Source organism: Corythoichthys intestinalis, chromosome 15, assembly GCF_030265065.1.
Source record: "Corythoichthys intestinalis isolate RoL2023-P3 chromosome 15, ASM3026506v1, whole genome shotgun sequence".
Classification (NCBI taxonomy): domain Eukaryota; kingdom Metazoa; phylum Chordata; class Actinopteri; order Syngnathiformes; family Syngnathidae; genus Corythoichthys; species Corythoichthys intestinalis.
Window position 1 is genome coordinate 48282501 of NC_080409.1, and position 22454 is coordinate 48304954.

The 22454-nt window shown below is 38.4% G+C and overlaps 2 protein-coding genes across 3 annotated transcripts in view; one reads left to right on the forward strand and one right to left on the reverse strand.

Annotated features, from left to right (window-relative positions):
* Nucleotides 1-10489, reverse strand: part of fsip1 (fibrous sheath interacting protein 1) — a 102710-nt gene extending 92221 nt beyond the window's left edge. The window contains exons 1-7 of the mRNA XM_057859650.1: nt 10428-10489; nt 8516-8610; nt 7983-8152; nt 6554-6635; nt 6387-6476; nt 5961-6088; nt 1561-1680 (exon numbers count right to left, since the gene is read on the reverse strand). Of these exons, the coding sequence (XP_057715633.1) occupies nt 1561-1680; nt 5961-6088; nt 6387-6476; nt 6554-6635; nt 7983-8152; nt 8516-8576 (651 nt within the window). The 5' untranslated portion in view covers nt 8577-8610; nt 10428-10489. The remainder of the gene's footprint in view (nt 1-1560; nt 1681-5960; nt 6089-6386; nt 6477-6553; nt 6636-7982; nt 8153-8515; nt 8611-10427) is intronic.
* Nucleotides 10490-11025: 536 nt separating this feature from the next.
* LOC130930978 (sushi domain-containing protein 6-like) overlaps nt 11026-22454 on the forward strand; it is a 28156-nt gene continuing 16727 nt past the window's right edge. Inside the window, exons 1-4 of one of the 2 annotated variants that reach the window (XM_057859371.1) lie at nt 11026-11202; nt 14360-14486; nt 15049-15240; nt 19256-19450. In XM_057859371.1, the coding sequence (XP_057715354.1) occupies nt 14387-14486; nt 15049-15240; nt 19256-19450 (487 nt within the window). In that variant the 5' untranslated portion in view covers nt 11026-11202; nt 14360-14386. The remainder of the gene's footprint in view (nt 11203-14359; nt 14487-15048; nt 15241-19255; nt 19451-22454) is intronic. The other variant, XM_057859372.1, reaches the window with a different exon arrangement.

The following is a 22454-nucleotide window of genomic DNA, read 5'->3' on the forward strand; positions in this document are numbered from 1 at the left end:
CAAATTCACTGCTTTCACTCCAAAATATTTTAGATCTTATAAAAAAATTATATATATATATACCCACCCTAATTTTCGGACTATAAGCCGCTACTTTTTTCCCTCATTTTGAATCCTGCGGCTTTATAGTCCAGTGCGGCTTATTTGTTGATTTATTTGGGTTAATAGGTAACACTTTATTTGACAGCGGCATCATAAGACTGTCATAAGAACATCATAATTATGACATGATACTGTCATGGGCATTACTGAATGCTTATGACAGATGTCAATATGTGTCTTGTGGTATATTATTTCACTAACTCCATTTATGTCCAGCTCAGATCTTTTACGGCCATTCAAAAGTGAGATAATTTGCTGGATGACACTAACCGACCTCTGTTATAAGCATTCATTAATGCTTATGACATTGTCATGTAATAATTATGACTGTCATATGACAGTATTATGGCACCACTATCCAAGAAAATGTTACCAAATACCATAACTAGCAATTAATGAAACAACTGGAACAGTAACTGAAGAAATAATTAGCACAGAACATGTTATTTACATCTGTAGCGCCGCAATGCATGCTAGGAGGAATGTTGGAAGACAACAGTGTTGAAAGCAGGTGGCAGCAGAGGTTGACTGTCTCCCCCAAGGGAGCAGTGATGGCCAAATGAAGCTTTTAGAAACAATAAGGCTTTGCACCCAATTGGTTCAAAGCTTAATGGTGGTTCATTTGGTCTCTTGACAGTCTTATGATGCCATTGTCAAATGAAGTGTTACCAGTCAATATCTTTTGGTGTAAATATCCCATAATACAATGAGGACAACTGTGGCTTATAGTCCAGTGCGGCTTATCAATGAACAAATGCCGTTTTCATTTTGAGTTTTTTGCAGTGTTCAAAATAAATGTATTGTAACATATCAGGTTATATTATGGAGGAAAAATAACGGTGGTTGAAACAGAAAAATATTTTTTTAAATTCAGTAAAAATTGCATGAATGGCTTTGCAGTAAGATGCCAACTGCTCAACCATCTGCCAATTTTTTAGTTTTTTTTGGGCATACCCTCCCTTTTATTACCACTGCCTCTTATTAAAAAAACATCTTCCTATTCATGAAAGATTCCGTCATCTGAATTTCAAAGAGCTCAGGCGGAATCATAATGAAAACATGCTAAAAAAAGAATCTATACAACGTGGCCTCTTGTGAACTACATCTGGCTCATGTGTCAAGCTCTGGACTGAGGATGGTCTGCCTATGGACCTTTTCTGTGGCCAAGCAGACATCAAAACATGCGTAGCGGTTAGCATCAGTCCATGTGCTTAGCTGTAAAATGTAGAAGCAATCATGACCATGATAAGGGCCCTGGTTCAACTATGTGTGACTATTTGATAGTGGAAACAACGTTCCGTTCCCATAAAATATAAAAATATCTTGGGGAATGTTGATAGCAGACGTGGTGAGATGGAATCACCACCTGCTAAGGTGAGACTCCAGACAGGAGGGAGAAGAATTAGGGAACTTGCTAAAGTCGTATGTTCCCTGTTCTGCGCTCCCATGGTAGAGTACCTCGTTGTCTGCTCTTCTGGCACTGTCCTCTTCCTCTTCATCCATGTCTCGCAGGAGTTCGGCCAGACGCTCTTCCTCTGCCTGTGTCAACAGCACTTGGCCTCCTTTGCCCCTGGCAAGCTAGAGCAGCACACAACGTTGAGAAAGACAGGAAGACAAAGACCTTGACTGCAGACGGCAGTGTTTGCAAGTGAACAAAAACTTCAGTGTTTTCCACAGATCTTTGCCAAAATCAAAAGCATTTTTCTCAAGTTTTCATTGCCGAACACATTGTAATTATGTTGACTCTACACAATAGACAATCATCTATTGGCTGAGTGCCTTAGAATTCTGACAAATGTAAAATAAAGATGGGTTTTCAATGTGTTGGACTGACAGAATAGCTTGATGGAATTAATATAGCAAGCCCACCCAGTTGAAAGGGATCGAACGTCTATCGCCATCAATGGCAGCCAAAGGCTGCAGGACTGTCAACAGACTTGACAGTGTAAATTTTCAAATTATTTAATTTGAGATGGACTGTTAAATTTAACAAACCGTAATGAGACACAAAATAAACAATTTCCATCTATTGCCACATATAGGCTACAATACAATACAACTGATAGTGCTATGCCTGCCTGCTAAGCAACAAAACAGTATAACTAAACATCCTGTGCCTGCCCCCTCCACATACCTTAGGTTATCAAGCTGTCAAACAGTGATGCGCCTAGATTTTGTTTTGACAGCAAAGTCATTTATAACATCAGTAAAATCCACTTTTTGAGCAAGCTCACACTTAATGGAGAGGATGGTTGTACAAAAAAAGGAAAAAATATATATTTGAAATATTTGTTATGTTAAATTTTTTAAGTATATATCAAGTAGAACATAATATTTAATCAGACAATGATTTAAATCAAAAAGAAATATGTGAATGTAAAGTAAAATAAATTGAGGGGCTTTCAGGGGCCCCTATGGTCCTGAGGCCCAGGACAACATAACCGGTTGCTTCCATTGTCGACGGACTTGAATGGGTTAAAAAAATAAAACAAAAGGACAGATAGAGTAGGACGGACATGCAAATCGTGAGGCACATGACAGGCAGAAGACTGACAGAAAGATCGACCAACTGAGGGTAGGCATGCGCCGGTTAACAGTTTCAAGGTTTACCGTGGTATGAAAACATCATAGTTTCAAAACCACTGAAATTTTCCGTCATACCGTAGTGCGGTATTAGCTATCTTTTATGTCCGAAAAATGCAGCATATGGCTTGGAGCGTGAAGGGAATAGTATCTTTTCTCGTATTTACAGTTTGATTGTTTGTATTACTCTAACTCACTTAATATAATCAACCATGGAATAGTATCTTTTCTCATATTTACTATTTGTATTACACTAACACCTCCAATATAAAATAAATAGCATTTATATAATAGTTTAAGAAAAACATGCAGAATATATTTGATGTTACGAACAGTTCCACTTGAAATGATTAGAATTTGCAACGTCAAGACAACGTGCAGATAAAGAGCAGAACAGATACAGGATGCCTTCTGACCACAGAAGCCCAATGTGCACTTCATTCAGCTAACTGCGCAAGAAGGACGCTGACAAGCAGGTGATAGGCAAGACATCTACAAACCCACATCTCCACCACCAAATCCCGCAATCAGCTCTTCTGGACAGTCCAGAACAAATGGCGTGACATCTTGTCTTGCCACAAGGAACATCTGATACAGAGGAACCCGCGACCAAGAAGTGAACAATCAGCAATCACGTTACCCTGAGCAAGGCACAATCCTTAACTCTCGTTGCGCTGACAACAGTAACGCCCGAATTCTCCTGTCCCATCCACAACAGACAATAATCCTACACAACGCCTAAACACACCCTTCTTTTGGCCCACAGCCCGCCTCACCAGAGCCTTCAAAAGACTGAAGGTTTAACTAATTGTTGTCAATTTTTCGCGGGAATCTTTTGTTGACTTGTGATACAGTGACCCTTGATCCAGTTTGCCTCCTCGCCTGGGTCTCTCTCTGCTGTATGATTGCTGCCAACTTGGAAAAAAATGTCAACTCGTGTTCCAAAGCTTTTTTCCAGCTTTTAAAAGAGTCATTACAGGGGGTTAAAACTAAGGTGACCCCGCGGAGTTTGGCCTTTTGGCCACATTGTCGGAGTTCCGCCGCTCGCGCGGTTCCGACAATTCGGCTGGCGTGATTCCGGCAATCGGGCTAAAAGGTCAGATTCCCTCAAGTGGCAGCGCTCACCCATCCCTCTCCGGTTCTTGCTCTGTCCTGTGTCTGTCGGTGACACTAGACCTGAGTTTTTTCCTCCCTCAAAAACGACAAAGTCGCTAGTATGGTATACTTCAGCCATCGAAAAGAAGCAGGACTTAGAGGATGAAGGACAATAGACACGCTTGCAGAAGGTGGATGCCAGGGGAAGCAACACCTCCAACATGATTTCACATTTACGCGACAATCATCCGTCACTTTACACAATATTTTAGGTAAGTAAACACTGTCCCACCAGCTACGAGAGTTCACTCCATCATGTTTAGTGTGTCTAGCGATGGTAAAGCAAATACTATAACGTAAGCTTGTTAACGAGGCGGATAACGTGGCTAGTTAGCATGCCAAGACAGCTAACTAGTTTCCTCTCTACCATTAGCCTGCTTTTGTAAAGTCTTCCCCCATTGTAAACATCTGTTCAAAATAACATTTTCATAATACAGCCTGTGGTGTTTGTTCTCTCTGGTGACTTTCTGTGTTGAGAGAGGGTGGGTATGTGTATAATGTGTAAATAATGATACGAGTCTTACACACACTCTCTTAATATTCAACTAACTAGTATTAATAGTAGTAGTGGTATGTGTTTTACATAAAATCCAATTTTATCATATTTTGTTTAAATATTGCCAATTGTATCACATTTGATACACCTAAAATTTCATGATTTTGAGACTAATTCAGAAGTTTGACATTTCTTTTTGAAAAAAAAAATGATGAATGCAAGTCAACACATGCATCTGCAGGTTCCATGAGACAAACAAACAGGATTTAGCAAGGGTTATAGATATACGAGCGCTTATTACACATATTAATTTTGACTTTTCTTTTTACAAATGAGAAAAAAAGGTTTTATTAGGACCTTATTTTTCAAATTTTGGGATTCTCTGATAATTGCTTCATATTGCTGGCATTAATGGGTTAAGTCCAGTTGTGTATTACAAAGGTTCTTGTTGTAATGTTGAGCAACTTGAGCTGTGGTTGTGGGTATAGTCTATAAGTTCTATTTATTTAAATTGTACCGTATTGGCCCGAATATAAGACGGTGTTTTTTGCATTGAAATAAGATTGAAAAAGAGGGGGTCGTTTTATATTCGCGGTCTAGACATTATACCGATTCACTACGCTAGATGACGCCAGATATCGTTGAAGCGATGTTCTGTTATGACAGATTTCAGCTACTCTTCCCATTCACGACGCTAGATGGCGCCAGATATCGTTGAAGCGATGTTCTGTCATGACAGATCTCAGCTACTCTCAAGTTTAACCAGTTTGCATTATTTTATTGCAATGTTTTTCCTTATTCAGATTTGTTTCAAGACTACAGTTAGACTTCACTTTGATGGTGAATGCAGTTATTGCTATTTTGTTGTTTCATCACAATACATTGGTTTATTTACATTTCAAAAATCAGAAGCCATTTATTTATGAATGTGATTGCACTTTAGTTTACATATTTAAATGTTGAGATATTAAGATTTGAATGAGGCAAAATAAAATGCTTTTTCTCTGAAATATATTAATCATTTGTTTTAGATGTACTGCCATTATTTTCTGTATAAAAATTTATTTGGTGTTCAAAAGTCTTTTTTCAAATTTGAGTCTTGAAAAAGAGGGGGTCGTCTTATAATCAGGGCCGTCTTATTTTCGGGCCAATACGGTATTTAAAATATTTCTTTTTTGGGTTATTTTATTTCTTTGTTTTAACATATTTATGTTGATTTTCCAGATTTTCAAATATGTTGTGGGGGGAAAAAATCCTGTTCAATGGATTTTTTTTTAACCCATTAATCTCCAAATAGCACATTTTAGAGCTATGATGGCAATACCGTGATACTGTGAAACCACTGTATTTTTGCTAAAGGTTATCATCCGTCAAAATTTCATACCAGCACATGCCTAACAGAGGGATGAAGGCAGATCGACAACATTTTCTGATCTTAAATCATACCCAGTTTCATCAAAGCAACTCAAAATATTTCATTTTTCACAGTGGATTTCTCAAAAATCCCAAAACCTGTTTTTCCCTTTGTGCAATCAATCAACTCAAGCTGGGAAAAACAAAAAGTGAGGAGACTTGCTCCAAGATTCCTGTCACTGCCCCTGGCCTCACGTGAACTCTAACATACCTCAATATTTCTCTTGACAAAGTTCTTCTGTTTCTTCTTTCCCTTGCAGGTATCACCATGGTTCCCTTCATCTGGTTCCTCACACATGGACTCGGATACTTCGCTCAACTCGTCTGCTCTCTCGTCACCTGTCAGATTAGATTGTACTTTAAATTCCACAGGGGAGACTGTGGAAGGTAATGCTCATAAATATAGTTTGGCAATGTAAAGACATTTAACTTGTCTTAATACTCCTATACAAAATTCAACCACAAAATATGCAATATACCCAAATATCTCATGTGGTTTTAAATCATTGCAGTGCTGTCAGTTGGTTAATTAGTGAAGGGAGTTTACTGAGCCTACAATGCCATCTAGTGTATAGTTCTGACATTGCAGTTCCAACAATGGAAATACACTCAATTTAATTAAATATTCAAGACTTACTCTCTAACAATGTTTTCAGTCTTTTATCCAGTTCACTCTCGCATGTCTGAGATTGAAATAGGGTTTCAAAGTCCTCCTTTTCTGAATGGTCTTTAGGAAACAGAACACATTTTAGATGAATTATCATGGAAACATTGCATTTATTGATTGGTTATCCTATTGCTTACCAATCGGTTCTTCCAGCGCCATAAATAGCCTTGCATTTATGGCTTCCTGGCTGTTTTCAGAGCGGCCTTCTGGTAAGCTGTCCTTTGACAAATTGCACGCAATTTCAGAGGATGGCAGTAGTATGCTAAACAGTTATATGTTTTAATTTTGGAGAGTGTAACATTTTTGAATAATCCTAATATATGTGCGTCTATTCGTTAAGTAATAATAAGTGAAAAGTTTCTTTAAATACTCGGGTGTTTCTCAACGAATACTTTTACATAAATAGTTTGAAGAACTACTTTCTGCAACTACTTAAGCAGTGGTGCGGGAAGTGGGGAGCTTGGGTGCTGCAGCACCCCCTGGTGTTTGGGCGAATTTTGGGGGGCTAAATTGATTTTAATACATACATTTTTTAATATAAATAAATACATAAATTAATAAAACATATTGAAACAATAGCATATTTATACGGCGCCCCTAAAGGGACATCGACGGAAATAAGATCAATTTAATCTCGTAATCATTTGAATTATATAGCATTTAAGCTAACAGACTTTTGCGATGCAAGTTAATTGTTGTATAGTTGCAATTGGCTAACTTGCATAGCAAAAGTCCGCTTGCTTAAATGCTATATAATGCTAATGTTCACAACAATTGGCTAACTTGCATAGCAAAAGTCTGCTAGCTTAAATGCGCTATAATGCTAATGTTTACCAGATTGAAACTATCTGGTGCGCACCAGAGAATCTGGTGCGCTCCAGATTGCATAAATTTATCTTATTTCTGTCAAAGTCCCTTTAGGGGCTCCGTATATTTAACTTTGAGGATTTAATATATATGTTGGAAAAAAAATTGTTTGTCTTTTTTTTTTTTTTTTTTAAATAATACCACCTGACACCTTGCTTGCTATCGGGTCACGTTGAATAAGGAATGGAAAAGTAAACTGTTGACAGTGGAGGTGTTAACATGGCACAAAAACAAATTAGCGTTTTTTTGTTTGTTTGTTTGTTTGTTTTTTTGACAAAAACAGCAACATTTTCTAAAATCAGTTTGAGGACAAAAATGAACATGATTGTCTTTTGGTGTCTTCATAGGTAAGACAAGCTTACGTGGTAGTCATATTATTGTTTTTTGTTGCTGTTGAGCTGCCGCCATGCTGTTGGATTTTCATGTGCAATTTATTTTAGTGTTGTGAAAAGGAGGTGTTAAACCAAGGCTTATTAGCCCTTTTAGTTTTCGAATGTGTTTGTGTGTCATTGTGCCGTCTAGCTGCGGGGATTTGCATTAGAATACACGGGCACTTTTATTTTCCAATACAAAAACTCCAAACACTGTAGGTGAACTTTGTAGTAGCCTAGTAGTAGTACACCAACTATCCAGCATACCTGTGTATTGCCATTGTCATTGCCATTTTTTAAATGTTATTATTAGTAGTATGGTTTTTACCATTAACTCTTGCCAAAGTTCAGCTTGGAGCTGTTTTCGTTGACGCTTGGCTTCTTTTTCTCTGGTCATGCATACAGACAGCAGTTCATCAAGCTTCCTCATCTCTTCGATTGCTCTCTGCAGCTTTGGATCTTGCTTCTCCTCATCAGTTGCATTAATATCATACTGACCTGAAAGAAATATGTATCTACAGTATAAAACTTGACATGTTTATCTAGCTAAAGCAGGGCTGTTTAGTTTAATTTTAAGCTAGTGTTCATTTGTGTACAGCAGTGTTGTTTTCGTCAGCGATGACTATAACGAAAATATTTCGTCAACAAACAATTTTTTCATGACGATGACGAAACAGTAATGAGCTAAAAACGTGTTTTGGGAGACTAAAACATAACGAGACCAATGCCAGTTTTCATCTGACGAGACGACAACAAGATGAAAACCCGCCATAGTTTCCGTCACATGTTCAGAATGCATTTACATTTATGTCTAGTTACTAGTTGGCCTGCATTGTAGCAGTGTCTGGTTGTGTCACTCACGTGACGTGCTGCTGCTCTCCAGTCTCCAGGCTTGCACACACGGTAAGATTTGTTTCCTCATCTTTGCCAGGGAGAATATGCAATGTTGCTTGAGCCTTTAAAAATCAATGCTAAGTGATCATTACACTCTAAATGTAACTCATAGCGTTAGCCAAGCATTCGTGTTTAATGCTATGCCATACTCACGTTAGCATTAGGCTAATGCTAATAGCAAGCATCATCTTAAACTCTCGGACAACTTTTTTTTAATACATACAGTTCGTGGCGTCCAGGTGGGTATAATTAATTGAAAACATATACTGTTTTCCTGCCAACTGTGTATCATCACCAAGTTGGAGTTGTCCTTGTAGACCAGGGGTGTCCAAACTTTTTGCAAAAGGGGCCAGATTTGGTGAGGTAAAAATGTGGGGGGCCGACCTTGGTTGACGTCCTTTATGTAAAACAATATATTTAAGCAAATTTTAGCAAGCCATTCTGTGTGTCACATTTGCTTTATTTTTTTTTTAAATTAATAATAACAATCTCGCAGCTAGCCTTTGTGACATTCTCTTTCGATTCTCGGGCTCTGGCGAAATACTGCTGCGTGTAATTAAACGAGCTTCAAGTTGCTTTAATTTCTCGCTACGTGTCTTCCCTGTAATCTTGTCGTACATGTCAGCGTCTCTTGTTTGGTAATATCGCCTCAAATTGAACTCTTTAAAAACAGCGACTGTCTCTTTGCAAATGAGGCAGCAGAGGCGTAGCAAGGGTCCCCGGGGGCCCCAGGCAACAAGCAACATGGGGCCCTTCGAGCGTGTACAAGTAAGGGGGACAGTTGGGACTTGGAGCAATAGAAGAAAGAGTAGCAACACAAAAATACCACCATCGGATGCGGACGTGCTGTATATACCTTTGTGTGGAATCAGTAGTCAGATTGGCCCTAAGACCCACCAAATTCAAAATATTCCGTAAAAACCACTAATTGGTGGACTACCGACCGAAATGAGTATTAAATTTGCTGATAAAATCGTTTAGGATTATTTTAGATGCATACATGTTATATTTTTTTATAGAGTATTCGACGAGGAATACGATAGACCATTAATAGACTTTTTGGAAAAAAATCCCCATTTGTTTAAGTAGTCACATGAATAATGACTTGGCCTGTGGAAATCAATGTAAAACAACTCGGCAAGGACTTTCAAGACAGTACTTGGTGAGTCACTCTTTAAACAATCAGGTGGTATTAATAGCTGATTGGACTTTCTTTAACATATATAATCTAAGTGACATGGTTAGTGCTGATTGAGATTGATAACAGAATCGTTAGATAATCGCAGTCAACTTTCTTTTTTGTGTTGATTGTCACCATTTTAAAATTTGGAAGTTAAGGGTCACATGGGGTAATGTTGCTTAGAGTGCTGCTGCCTTTTAGTGGGTAAATGAGGAGCAGCATTTAGTGTGTAAGCTACTTCATATGATGGTAGCAGTACTGCTGACCAATTTATTAATAGTCCGTGTGCGGGCCAGACGTTATTGATTTTATGACAGAGGCTGGGGGCCGGATGAAATTTGACCAGAGGCCGCATTTGGCCCCCGGGCCGGAATTTGGACATGTCTGTTGTAGATGCTACAATATGTGCTCATATGCCAATGTTCATTCAAAATAGTTGGAAACCTTTACTTTTGTAAAGGGTAATTTTTTTTTTATTTTACAGATGAAAACATTTTTAGCCGATGTCAACTAAAACTAGACGAAATTAGTCTTGTTCTCCTCAACAAAAACTAGACGAAGGCAAACACATTTTGAAACGACTAAAATATGACGAAGACTGATAAGTATTATCGTCCAGAAGACTAAGACTAAAACGAAAATTAAAAAGGCTGCCAAAAACAACTCTGGTGTACAGAATAAATACTGATTCCACTTTACCTGTCGCTAATGACTCTCTTGATGCAGGCCTGGAAACGTTTTCTAGAGCACCTACGCTCACTTCCATAATAATAATAATAATAATAATAATAAAATTTAAAAATAAATAAATAAAAATAAAAAAGGTTTTCTATTATTATGTTATGAAAAGCTAACAATGCTCAAGGAGTCAAAATTAGCTATGATGACCACTTGCCTCGAGAAAAATACGTTTTACATAACTTTGTAAATCAATCAGGGCCACCTTTAGCCCCTAAAAACTAAGGTTATTGTCTCATTAACGACTGTAAAAGCTTTCTGTTCTATTCTATTTCATGTCTGTGACGCTAAAACGACGCATGTTCTTTGCACGTCCGTAGTAAAAATGAGATAGCCGACGATGAAACGTACCATCATTGCTCCGTGAAGTGAAGCTCATTTTGTTCGTTAATGTTGTACGTGTATGTTTTAAATATAATTTGCGACTAAGTATACGTGAAAGTGGTTGTAATCAGCGTCTCGTCCAGTTTGTGGTCGCTATGCACGCTAAATCTCCCGGATGTTGTAACTATGGAAATATTCATCCGTTACTATGGAGGCGCAGTCGAGCTAAGTTTCAGTACCTTCGGCTGGCTAGCTAGTTAGTGTAGCAAATGGCTGGGTAGCCGTCTGGTTGTTCGTTTATATATGTATTTCTAGCGTTTAATATGATAGACAGATGTCTGGAATATCTTTATTAAATGTCGCCGTTGTGAGGAAAGCGAGGGTGGAATATCCCAGGCTGTCCTGAGTGGTGGTGGGTATCAGCAAACGAATTTATCGTCCTTACGCATGACGTAGGTTTTAAAAGCTAGGTAGCTAGCCCAATGAGTTTTGGTCATTCTGACGTTTTTATCAGACAGTAGCACACTCCCTGTCCGTGGACAGTCACAGTTGTGGCTTTAAATTTAAGAAACGAATTGTAGTGTAGTTTTACTAGTCCGTATTTAGCAGATGCAGTAGAGTTAGCACAGGGAATAGGCGTGCATCGGTTGCCATCAAACCATTAACGACCCTAGTTAGAGTACATTTTTATGCAAGAGATTGCTTTGTACATAGTCTAAAGCTGCATTGGAATTAATCACTTAATGAGGCGTGTGTTTATGAAAAACGCTTGCTACACTGCTCGTTCAGACCTGTCAGTCCCTGTTATCATCATTATAGCGTCTTTTCACTGGCATGTGTCCAACCTCTGCAGCCTCCTTCAGCTGTTAGAGTGTAGTGACAAAAGCAACGTGTTCTTTGTTGTCGTGGGGTCATATTGATAATAGGCATGTGCCAGTATGATAACCTTAAGCCAAAATATCACGGTATTGCAATTACAGCTCTAAAATGTGTATCTTTGAGATATCGGAGTTTAAAAATGATTGAAAAAAAAATCAATTGAACAGGATTTTTATTCTTAAAAACATCAGAAAATTGGAACATAAGTATGATGTTAAGTCAGGGGTGAAAGTGGGCCAGAACGGTCAGGAACGCAGTTCCGGTATAAGATTCAGGGCCAGAACGCAGTTCCGGTATAAGATTCAGGGCCGGAATGCTGTTCTGGTACATGATGCTTTGATTCCGAAAATATGACGGTAACTGTCAAAACGCTATGTTAAAAAAAAAAAAAAAAGGCTAAGCTGCCACACATGCATTTCATCTCCAAGAAGAAAACAATCTACCAACATCAGATTTATATACACACGTATTAACAACAAACATAATAAAGTGCTTGGTTGGTCTGATTGGTTCAAATGGGCATGTTTTCTAAAACAGCAACAACAACAAAAAAGAGGTTAAATTGATGCGACAAAAAAAGGGCAATACAACATAAAATGGATCAAATCTTTAAGAGAAAGACTAGAGGAGGCTTATTTATCATATTTAGTTTTATTTGCTCTGATGGGGAGGTTCAGAACATCTTAGCTGTCAATGTGCACTTTGGATTTATATTTATTCATTTATGTTAGGCTACTTATTCATTTCCTTATGATTTATGATGCGTGATTTTCAAAATAGATTCCATTTCACTCTGCATAATACAAGTCATTTGTACCTTTTTTCTGAATGTATGTCACTTATATCTTTATTATTATTTTTTTTTCTAAAAAGTTAATGTTTACATTAACTTCAATTTTTATATACATCCTATGTTCTTAAGTAGTTAAAATTGAGATTTGGCCATTAGTATGTGAGGAAATGAGGGAAAATAAAAATTAGGAGATGGAGGTTGGGGTTATTGCTGTCTTTGTTAACTTTTATTTTGCAAATCATTGAAAAAATCAATTTTGAATGAAAATCAGTTTTTTTATGTGTTATAGAAATAACTGTGCTAAAACAGTTTTCTTCGCATTTCAGTAGGTAAGAGGTTTGACCCCCCCGCCCCCCAAAAAATAAATAAATAAAAGGGGGAAAAAATTAATAAAATTTCTGGCTCTTTGGCGACCGTCTGGGTTCTGGCAAGAAATTCTAGCCACTTTCACCCCTGTGTTAAGTTAAAATGCATTTTTAAAAAACTAAACATTTGAAATAAAATTAAAATAAATGCAGTCCTATAGGTGAGCCTAAACCCAGAGCCACAGTTCAACATTATTACCATCAGAACAAAAATAATTGAATTATTTTCAATAAAAAGCATGTGTGTTTGACTCGTATCATGTTTACATTATGCACACACTCTCTTGCTCAACACTGACAGTTGCCAGAGAGAAAAAAACACCACGTTTAACGACTGCTAGACACACTAAACACGCTGGAGTTAACTCTCGGAGCTGTTGGAAAACGTTCATGACAGTGTTTAAACTCAAAACAAGATGGAGAAAATTATTCAACTAGATTCAAGAAAAATATCAAATTAAGACGTTATAAATTTGCAGTGTGAAAGTTAGTACAAGTCAATACAGATTATTTTTGCATTGATCATTTAGCCTATCAATAAATTAGGTTCCTAACTTCCTATTGGTGAGAAATGTAGCCCTAACCTAATATGTTTGGTCTTATTAATGTCTCATCCCCAGCAAAAAGTTTACATGCAGGTTAAGCTGTAATATCGTCTCTACCAATATTGAGACCAATAGAGCAAGGCTCTATTTTGGGACCCGCATCTTGGCGCAAATTCATTCAAACTTGCCGTTCCGTCCAAGACACCACTCACTTTCGCCGAAAAGTCCTATTCAAAATACTGTAATGCCCCAGTTGGGGGGAGGAAGGGGAGGAGTCGGTGTTGGCTTAACCACTTTATTTTGGCAAAAATAATAAAGAAAAACAATAACAAAATAACAGCGGGCTACCGCGACATGCGACCGCTATCTCGCCCGTTCTCCTCGCTTACTTCCACGTCAAAGCTCGTCTCTTAAGGGGACCGCGCCTAGTTACAGACATTACAATACTCAATGAATAGGTTGCCACTGAACCCTTCACACTAGGCTGCTGCTAGTTTCAAACGGCCTTTAAAAAATTTCTTTTGCAAGGCGTGGCGGGTTTTATTTTGGTGTGGTGGTGTGCCACAATGTTTTATGTGTAGGGGAAACCCTGATATTGGAGGTATTGCCTCCTCAGCAGCCACCCTCCGCAAAAAATGTTTTACATGTCGGTTGGCCCTCCTCCTCTAAGCTGTGGCCATCTGTAACTTTTCTGTAGCTGAAGTATTTCCATACCAGTGATTTCATTTCTTTCGATTGAGGGGGGAAAAGTTCAGGAGTTTCACCTCCTCCAGCCATTGTGTAGCACAGCTGACACTGAGCAACAACCGGTGGGGGAGAATTGAGCCTTGGAGCAGCAAGCGAGGGATTTCTCCATGCATTTTTGGGACGTACCTTAGGGATGGTTTGACGGAAATTTTTTGAGGTTTTGAACTTGACATTTTCATACCACGGTATACCTTGAAGCCGTTAATCAGCACGTCTAATTGATAAGTAATATTGTTCCAGGTTGAGCTGACTGCAGTGCTGGGGAAAATGTGCAATGGAAAGACCGAGGCAACATCACAAGTCTGTTTTAAATGGTCTGTGTACTTGTTGCTGGCATTGGCGGTGGTAGACACAGGTGAAGGTTCAGGTAAGGAGATTCTTCATGCACATACAGGGGTTGGACAAAATAATGGAAACACTTAACATTTTGGCATCTTAATCATTGACAGTTGCGGTGGAAATTGACATCTTGAATCTCGAAAACTGTCCAATACATGCTCAATAATGTTGAGGTCTGGGGATTGTGCCGGCCATACGAGATGCTCAACTTCATTAGAATGTTCCTCAAGCCATTCTTTCACAAATATATTCAATGATTAGTATCAATAGAACAATAAATTACTAAGAATTTAAAAGTTAGTAGTTACAGGACTGGTTTACTTTCGCTTGAGGTGGGTTTGGAAAGTTTGTAATGAAGGGCACTCCCTGATGGAACACTTACCATATTGAATTAGAAAACAATGCTTACTTTACCATCATCAAAAGTGGATCATTCTGACCCAGTAATTGTCAAATGCCCGGGGCTCAGTAAGCGGGCACGTGGACATGCTTGTTGATTTTTCTGGTCCAGAATAAAGTGTAAAAAAAAAAAAAACTTTGTAGTAGTTTGAGTTTGAAATGTATATGTTTTTTGACTTTTTTATGTCCAGGTTGTCTCAGACCTATCATGGTGGAGCATGGCTCGCCTAACGTGCCAGAAACCAACATGGGTTATCTCCCTGAGGGAACAGTGTTGGAGTACCACTGTGATTCTGGTTACCTGATTGATGGACCAAGTGTACTCACCTGCACATCACTTGGACAGTGGTCTTCAGAACCACCACAGTGCATACACAGTGATGGTAAGGACACTTTGCAGACTATATAAAGCACTTGATTTCATACAACCCCTATCAAAAAGTATGGAATCACCAGTCTCGGACGGCCCTCAGACATTTTATAATGTAGAACAAACTCAAATGAAAAGATTGAAAAAATAATAAAATAGTTCTAAAGTGCAACTCTTTAGCATTCAGAAACACTAAAAGAAATGAATAAAAAACATTGTGGTGGTCAGTAAATGTTACTTTTATAGAGCAAGCACAGGGAAATATACACTCACCGGCCACTTTATTAGGTACACCTTCCAACTGCTTGTTAACACTTAATTTCTAATCAGCCAATCACATGGCGGCAACTCAATGCATTTAGGCATGTAGACATGGTTTAAGACAATCTCCTGCAGTTCAAACCGAGCATCAGTATGGGGAAGAAAGGTGATTTGAGTGACTTTGAATGTGTCATGGTTGTTGGTGCCAGAAGGGCTGGTCTGAGTATTTCAGAAACTGCTGATCTACTGGGATTTTCACGCACAACCATCTCTAGGGTTTACAGAGAATGGTCCGAAAAAGAAAAAATATCCAGTGAGCGGCAGTTCTGTGGGCGCAAATGCCTTGTTGATGCCAGAGATCAGAGGAGAATGGCCAGACTGGTTCGAGCTGATAGAAAGGCAACAGTGACTCAAATAACCACCCGTTACAACCAAGGTAGGCAGAAGAGGATCTCTGAACGCACAGTACGTCAAACTTTGAGGCAGATGGGCTACAGCAGCAGAAGACCACGCCGGGTGCCACTCCTTTCAGCTAAGAACAGGAAACTGAGGCTACAATTTGCACAAGCTCATCGAAATTGGACAATAGAAGATTGGAAAAATGTTGCCTGGTCTGATGAGTCTCGATTTCTGCTGCGACATTCGGATGGTAGGGTCAGAATTTGGCGTCAACAACATGAAACCATGGATCCATCGTGCCTTGTATCAACGGTTCAGGCTGGTGGTGGTGGTGTAATGGTGTGGGGAATATTTTCTTGGCACTCTTTGGGCCCTTTGGTACCAATTGAGCATCGTTGGAACGCCACAGCCTACCTGAGTATTGTTGCTGACCGTGTCCATCCCTTTATGACCACAATGTACCCAACTTCTGATGGCTACTTTCAGCAGGATAATGCGCCATGTCATAAAGCAGACTGGTTTCTTGAACATGACAATGAGTTCACTGTACTCAAATGGCCTCCACAGTCACCAGATCTCAATCCAATAGAGCATCTTTGGGATGTGGTGGAACGGGAGATTCGCATCATGGATGTGCAGCCGACAAATCTGCACCAGCTGTGTGGTGCCATCATGTCAATATGGACCAAACACTTTGTTGAATCTGTGCCAAGAAGAATTGAGGCAGTTCTGAAGGCAAAAGGGAGTCCAACCTGTTACTAGCATGGTGTACCTAATAAAGTGGCTGGTGAGTCTATATGGAATCACTCCATTCAGAGGAAAAAAATATGGAATCATGAGAAACAAACAAAGAAATAACAATCAAAACACATCTCTAGTATTTCGTAGCACCACCTCTGGCTTTTACGACAGCATGCAGTCTCTGTGGCATGGACTTAATGAGTATTCTTCATCAATTTGGTGCCAACTCTCTTTGGTTGTAGTTGCCTGATCATCCTTGCAGGTCGGAGCCTTGCTGTGGACCATTTTTTTCAATTTCAACCACAGGTTTTCAATAGGGTTGAGAGCTGAGCTATTTGCAGGCCATGACATTGACTGTATGAGTCTTTCTCCAAGGAATGCTTTAAAGTGATCCTCTAGTTTTAAGACAAGTAATTCTTAAAAGATACATCTTAGTATGAGTTATAATAATTTGACATTAAATCCCTCTTAATGTTTTCGTTTGAATAAAATTTGTAAAATTATTTTAACTGATTGTTCGCCATGGTTGTTGACGTCGCAGTGCTGTGACGTCACAAATCCCACTGCCGGACTTCAGCGTGTCATTCATTAGCAACATCTCGTCAGTTCGTCCCTTCCAATTTGAACCAGAGCGGAAAAGTGAAGAGCAGGACAGCACTGTCGGTCGTTCACAAGACGAGCAGCAAAGGCGAAATGCAGAGCAAGAAATACCTGATGAGGCAAGAGTTGGGCTAAACTTCTGGTGTACTTGCGGCAAGTGCATCTCGATGACAACGGAGCGAGAGAGCGTATGTTGTCGAGAACTCAGGTTTTTGTCAGCAGATCTTCAAGGTGAGTTATTGCGTCATCAAACTCATTCCAATATAATTGTGTAGATTGTTAGCATCCAGAGCTGTCGTATGCTTTACATACAGTACAGGCCAAAACACATTGGCATTCGTGCCTTTTTATTTTCTTGACCATTGACATTATAAACTCTCACTGAAGGCAATAAAACTATGAATGTGTGGCGAGCTAGGGAAGGATGCGGAGTATCAAACCACGGAGCTAATCCGCGTTGTTTTATTGACATTTAGGCTGCAAGAAATAGCAATGTCTGTCTGGCATGCGACCCGCGGAAGGTAACAGTTATTTCCAGCTGTTCCCTTCACAAAGTACCCCCCCCCCCCCAACCACACAACGTGCCAACATAATTTCCGCCGGTGAATTCTGTTATAACTTGCTACAAATGCACACGTGTGTATTGTGTACTTAGAAAAAAGGTGAAATAACTAAAAACATGTGATATTCTAGTATCTTCAAAGTAGCCACCCTTTTCTCTGATTACTGTTTGGCACTCTTGCCATTCTCGCGATGACCTTTCAGAGGGAGTCCCCTAAAATGGATTTTGACTTCACATGTATGCCATTCCGGCGATGAGAATTTATCATTGGACGTGCTTTGATCAGTTTGAGTGGCAGCATCACTCATATTAGCTGAATACTGAACACACACTGCCTGATGAACTGACAGTAGAGGTGAATTATTAGCTTCCTCTGTGACTAGCTGTACGCCCGAAGGTTCGCCTCTCGCTGTAGCGACAGGAGCGACTTGGGTGCTTAAGAGGGCGGCCAGAGTGTCTCGTCCGTCTCGCTTCATTGCGCGCATTTCACTCGATATCCGAGCAGGCTGAGGCTTCTTGTGCGGGAAAATAGTTGCAACAGCATTTGGTTTTAGTCTGCGCTTATATCTAGCCGCTCCGGTGAGATCTTTCATTAGTTGTCATCTACTAAAATCCTCAAACGCGGTAGGAGAAAAATGGCGACAACAAAGCCTTGGTTGTTTGGGAAGATTTGCTTGTCTACAGGCATTTTCCCAAACCTTTCTCCTCTTCTTGTCCACAGGAAATTTGTGGAGACTCGCATCACTCTCCTTGTTTCCATTTGACTCGAAATTGCATCCATAAGCAGCACATCGTGGCATTTTACTTCGCGAGTTAAGCCAGTAATACACAGTTGTTGTACACACGCTACACGATTGGAAAAATATCATCTACGTCATCACTCCGCGCCCGCAGAACATGGCGCCAACTATCGGTCAAAATATGCACTAAATATTATAAAATATTTCCATTGATTTAACATTTTATGTGTTTCTAACGACATATTTTAATACAAGAGAACAATTGTGATTTATTAGAGCCTACATGTCTTTAAAATCGAGGATCACTTTAACAATTTTAGCTCTATTTCATCTTGGAAAATGACAAACATACTTTCAATTGAAGGGATAAGAAAGCTGTCCTAAATGTCAATGTAAACTTGTGCATTTATTGAAGATTTAACCACAGCCATCTCCCCAGTGCTTTTGCCTGACATGCAGCCCCATATCATCAAGGACTGAGGAAATTTTGATGTTTTCTTCAGGCAGTCATCTTTGTAAATCTCACTGGAACAGCACCAGACAAAAGTTCCAGCATCATCACGTCCAATGCAGATTCTTGACTCTTGACAAGGTGATGATCACTTTAGTGCTCGTCCGAGACTGGCGATTCCATACTTTTTGCTAGGGGTTGTAGTAATGCTAAGATGATCGTGATTTTAAACGGTTGCATTATTCAGAGTTTTCAATTTTCCATGTGTCTACAGTCTGCCAGCCTCTACATCTGCCAAAAAACGGGGGCTACACCTGCCACCCCTCTCCGTGTCGCCGACTTTCTCATGGCACTGTGATTGAATTCTACTGCAATGACGGCTACGTTTTGAAAGGCGACTATAAATATCTTACCTGCCAATATGGGGAGTGGGACGGTCCAGTTCAGATCAGCTGTGTCAAAGAGCAAGGTATTTCACACAAGCTAGCTACAGTCAGTTGCTAGTTAAAACGTGCATGCGTTTACATGTCTATTTGAATGCGTGACAAAATTCAGAAGATTTCCAGAAGAACTGTCGGAGAAATTTGTGCATATTGTTATTACTCGTGTCTCAGGGTAGATTACTGTAAACCAGGATGAAAATAATTTGTTGCAGTGATATTCAAGTGAAAACAGCAGGCCCCAAATATTTGTAAGTTTAATTCAAATACAAAAAAAACAACAGTTTCCCAGAACTTGTTGGTTCTTCAGCCTTCTTGCGTGGGGCCGTACATGGTTGAAAACAGCTGGGTAAACCACACGGAATGCAGAAGGGGATTTTTCCCGGTGGGCATAGTGCTGTAGAAGCTGTACAGCTGCGACCCCGATTACCTGCCGGGTGGCCCTGACATTCTCATCTGCATCACCACGGAAAGTTAGTCAGAACCTCCTCACTGCACCCACAGTGGTGTTCAGACAACTGACCCACTGTTTTTGCGAACGTAAAGCTGTCTGTCTTGTGACTGTGGTTAAATTATCATTGTGAATTGATAACAACTCGTTCTACCAAGTGCTGGTAAGCTATATTGAATTAGGCAACAATGCTTATTTTACCATCCATGGGCAACTGGGTAACGTAAGAGTAAATCACTCGTTAATTAGCGTTGAGTTACTCCACTTGAGAGCAGGATGTCACCGTCTAACTTATATTTGGCTTTATAATGCTATGTTTGTTCAAATCAGTGTTGTTTTTGGCAGCCGTTTTAATTTTTGTCATAGTCTTCGGGACGAAAATACTTGTTAGTCTTAGTCTTATTGAAATCATTTCAAAATGGGTTAGTCTTTGTCGAGTTTTCATCGACAAAAACTAGTGCTACAATTAATCGATTAACTCGAGAAATTCGATTAGAAAAAAGCTTTTAATTAAATTTTGCTGCTTGGAGTATTTGTTTAATTAAATTGGTTTTATAATGTTTTTTTTAAACTGTTTGTATTTAGTTTTATTGATTTGGGTGTATACACTGCCCGCAAGTGGCAACAGTGAATATGACATGACTCATTTCACATGGATGAATCCAGCTGCTCCCTGTTAAGACCAACATAAGCTCAAATAAAAACTTAGCTTATGTTTTTTTAATCCATTCGTAATTTAGTTCATAGGTATATTTTTCTGTTTTTGTTGGAACATAATTATGACCATTTGTTAAGAAAATTGTTAAAAAAAAAAAAAAAAAGTTACCATTTTATAGCATTTAAGCTAGCGGACTTTTGCTATGTACGTAAGTTAGCCAATTGTCATTTTGTTGTACTTAGATCCTCATTTATTTGTTTTTTTTTATACCGTTTAAGGCTCAGCTCAAGTATTTTCATTTTTTTATGTTCCTTATTTGATTACTCGATTATTCGAACTAACTAGTTAATCAGTTAATTGACTAGTAAAAGCCCTAATATATCTATATTTATATCTATTTTGATAAAGGTTTTAAGCACTTCAAATGTAATAATTATGACGTTTTAAACATGTTACTATCCCTCCAAATTATTTTTAAACAAGAATTAGAGAAATGCTTGTCTTTATTAAATGCTTCATTGAGTGAGTCCACTCAAATCTGCTCAAGCTGCTCACTTACACACAATGAGTTGCCACAGCAACTGTTTGGTTTTTGTTTGAGCTAATGTTTTTTTAATGTATTTGTAATTTAGTTTCTAGGTATATTTAATCTTTTTTATTTTTATTTTTATTTTTTTGTTATTTTGTGGGGATATGTGTTTGAACGATTTGTTAAGAGCATTGTTAAAAAAATAAAATAAATAAAAATGTTGACATTTAATAGCATTTAAGCTACCGGACTTTTGCTATGTACGTAAGTTAGCCAATTGTCCTTTTGTTGTACTTAGATCCTCATTTCTTTGTTTTTTTTTTAATACCGTTTAAGGCTCAGCTCAAGTATTTTCATTTTTTATGTTCCTTATTTGATTACTCGATTATTCGAACTAACTAGTTAATCAGTTAATTGACTAGTAAAAGCCCTAATATATCTATATATATATCTATTTTGATAAAGGTTTTAAGCACTTCAAATGTAATAATTATGACGTTTTAAACATGTTACTATCCCTCCGAATTATTTTTAAACAAGAATTAGAGAAATGCTTGTCTTTATTAAATGCTTCATTGAATGAGTCCACTCAAATCTGCTCAAGCTGCTCACTTACACACAATGAGTTGCCACAGCAACTGTTTGGTTTTTGTTTGAGCTAATGTTTTTTTAATTTATTTGTAATTTAGTTTCTAGGTATATTTAATCTTTTTTATTTTTTTATTTTTTTTGTTATTTTGTGGGGATATGTGTTTGAACGATTTGTTAAGAGCATTGTTTTAAAAAAAAAAAAAAAAAAAAATGTTAACATTTAATAGCATTTAAGCTACCGGACTTTTGCCATGCAAGTTAGCCAATAGTTCTTTTGTTTACTCAGATACTCATTTATTTATTTTTTGAGACCGTTTAGGGCTAAGCTCAGGTATCTTAATATTTTATGTTCTTAATCAGATTACTCGATTATTCGAACTCACTAGTTCATCGATTAATCGACTGCTAAAATCATCAATAGCTGCAACCCTAACAAGAACCCAGAAAACTTTCATCTATTTTTAGTTAACAAATACTCACAATGTCTTAGTCCAAAAATAAAGAAATAGATAACAAAGGTTTCCCACAATTTAGAATGAACATTAAAAGGACAAGGACAACATGATGATAGTACACAAAACAGTACATTATTTTCAATTAATTATACCCAGCTGGACGTTAAGAACTGGATATAAAAAAAGTTGTCCAGGATTGAAGAGGACGCTCGCCACGCTAATGTTCATGCTAATTCAAATGTTATGCTAACACTACGAGTTACATTCAGTGTGTGATGATCACTCAGCACTGACCTTTAAAGGCTAAAGCAACATTGCATATCCTCTCTTGCTAAGATAAGAAAACAAA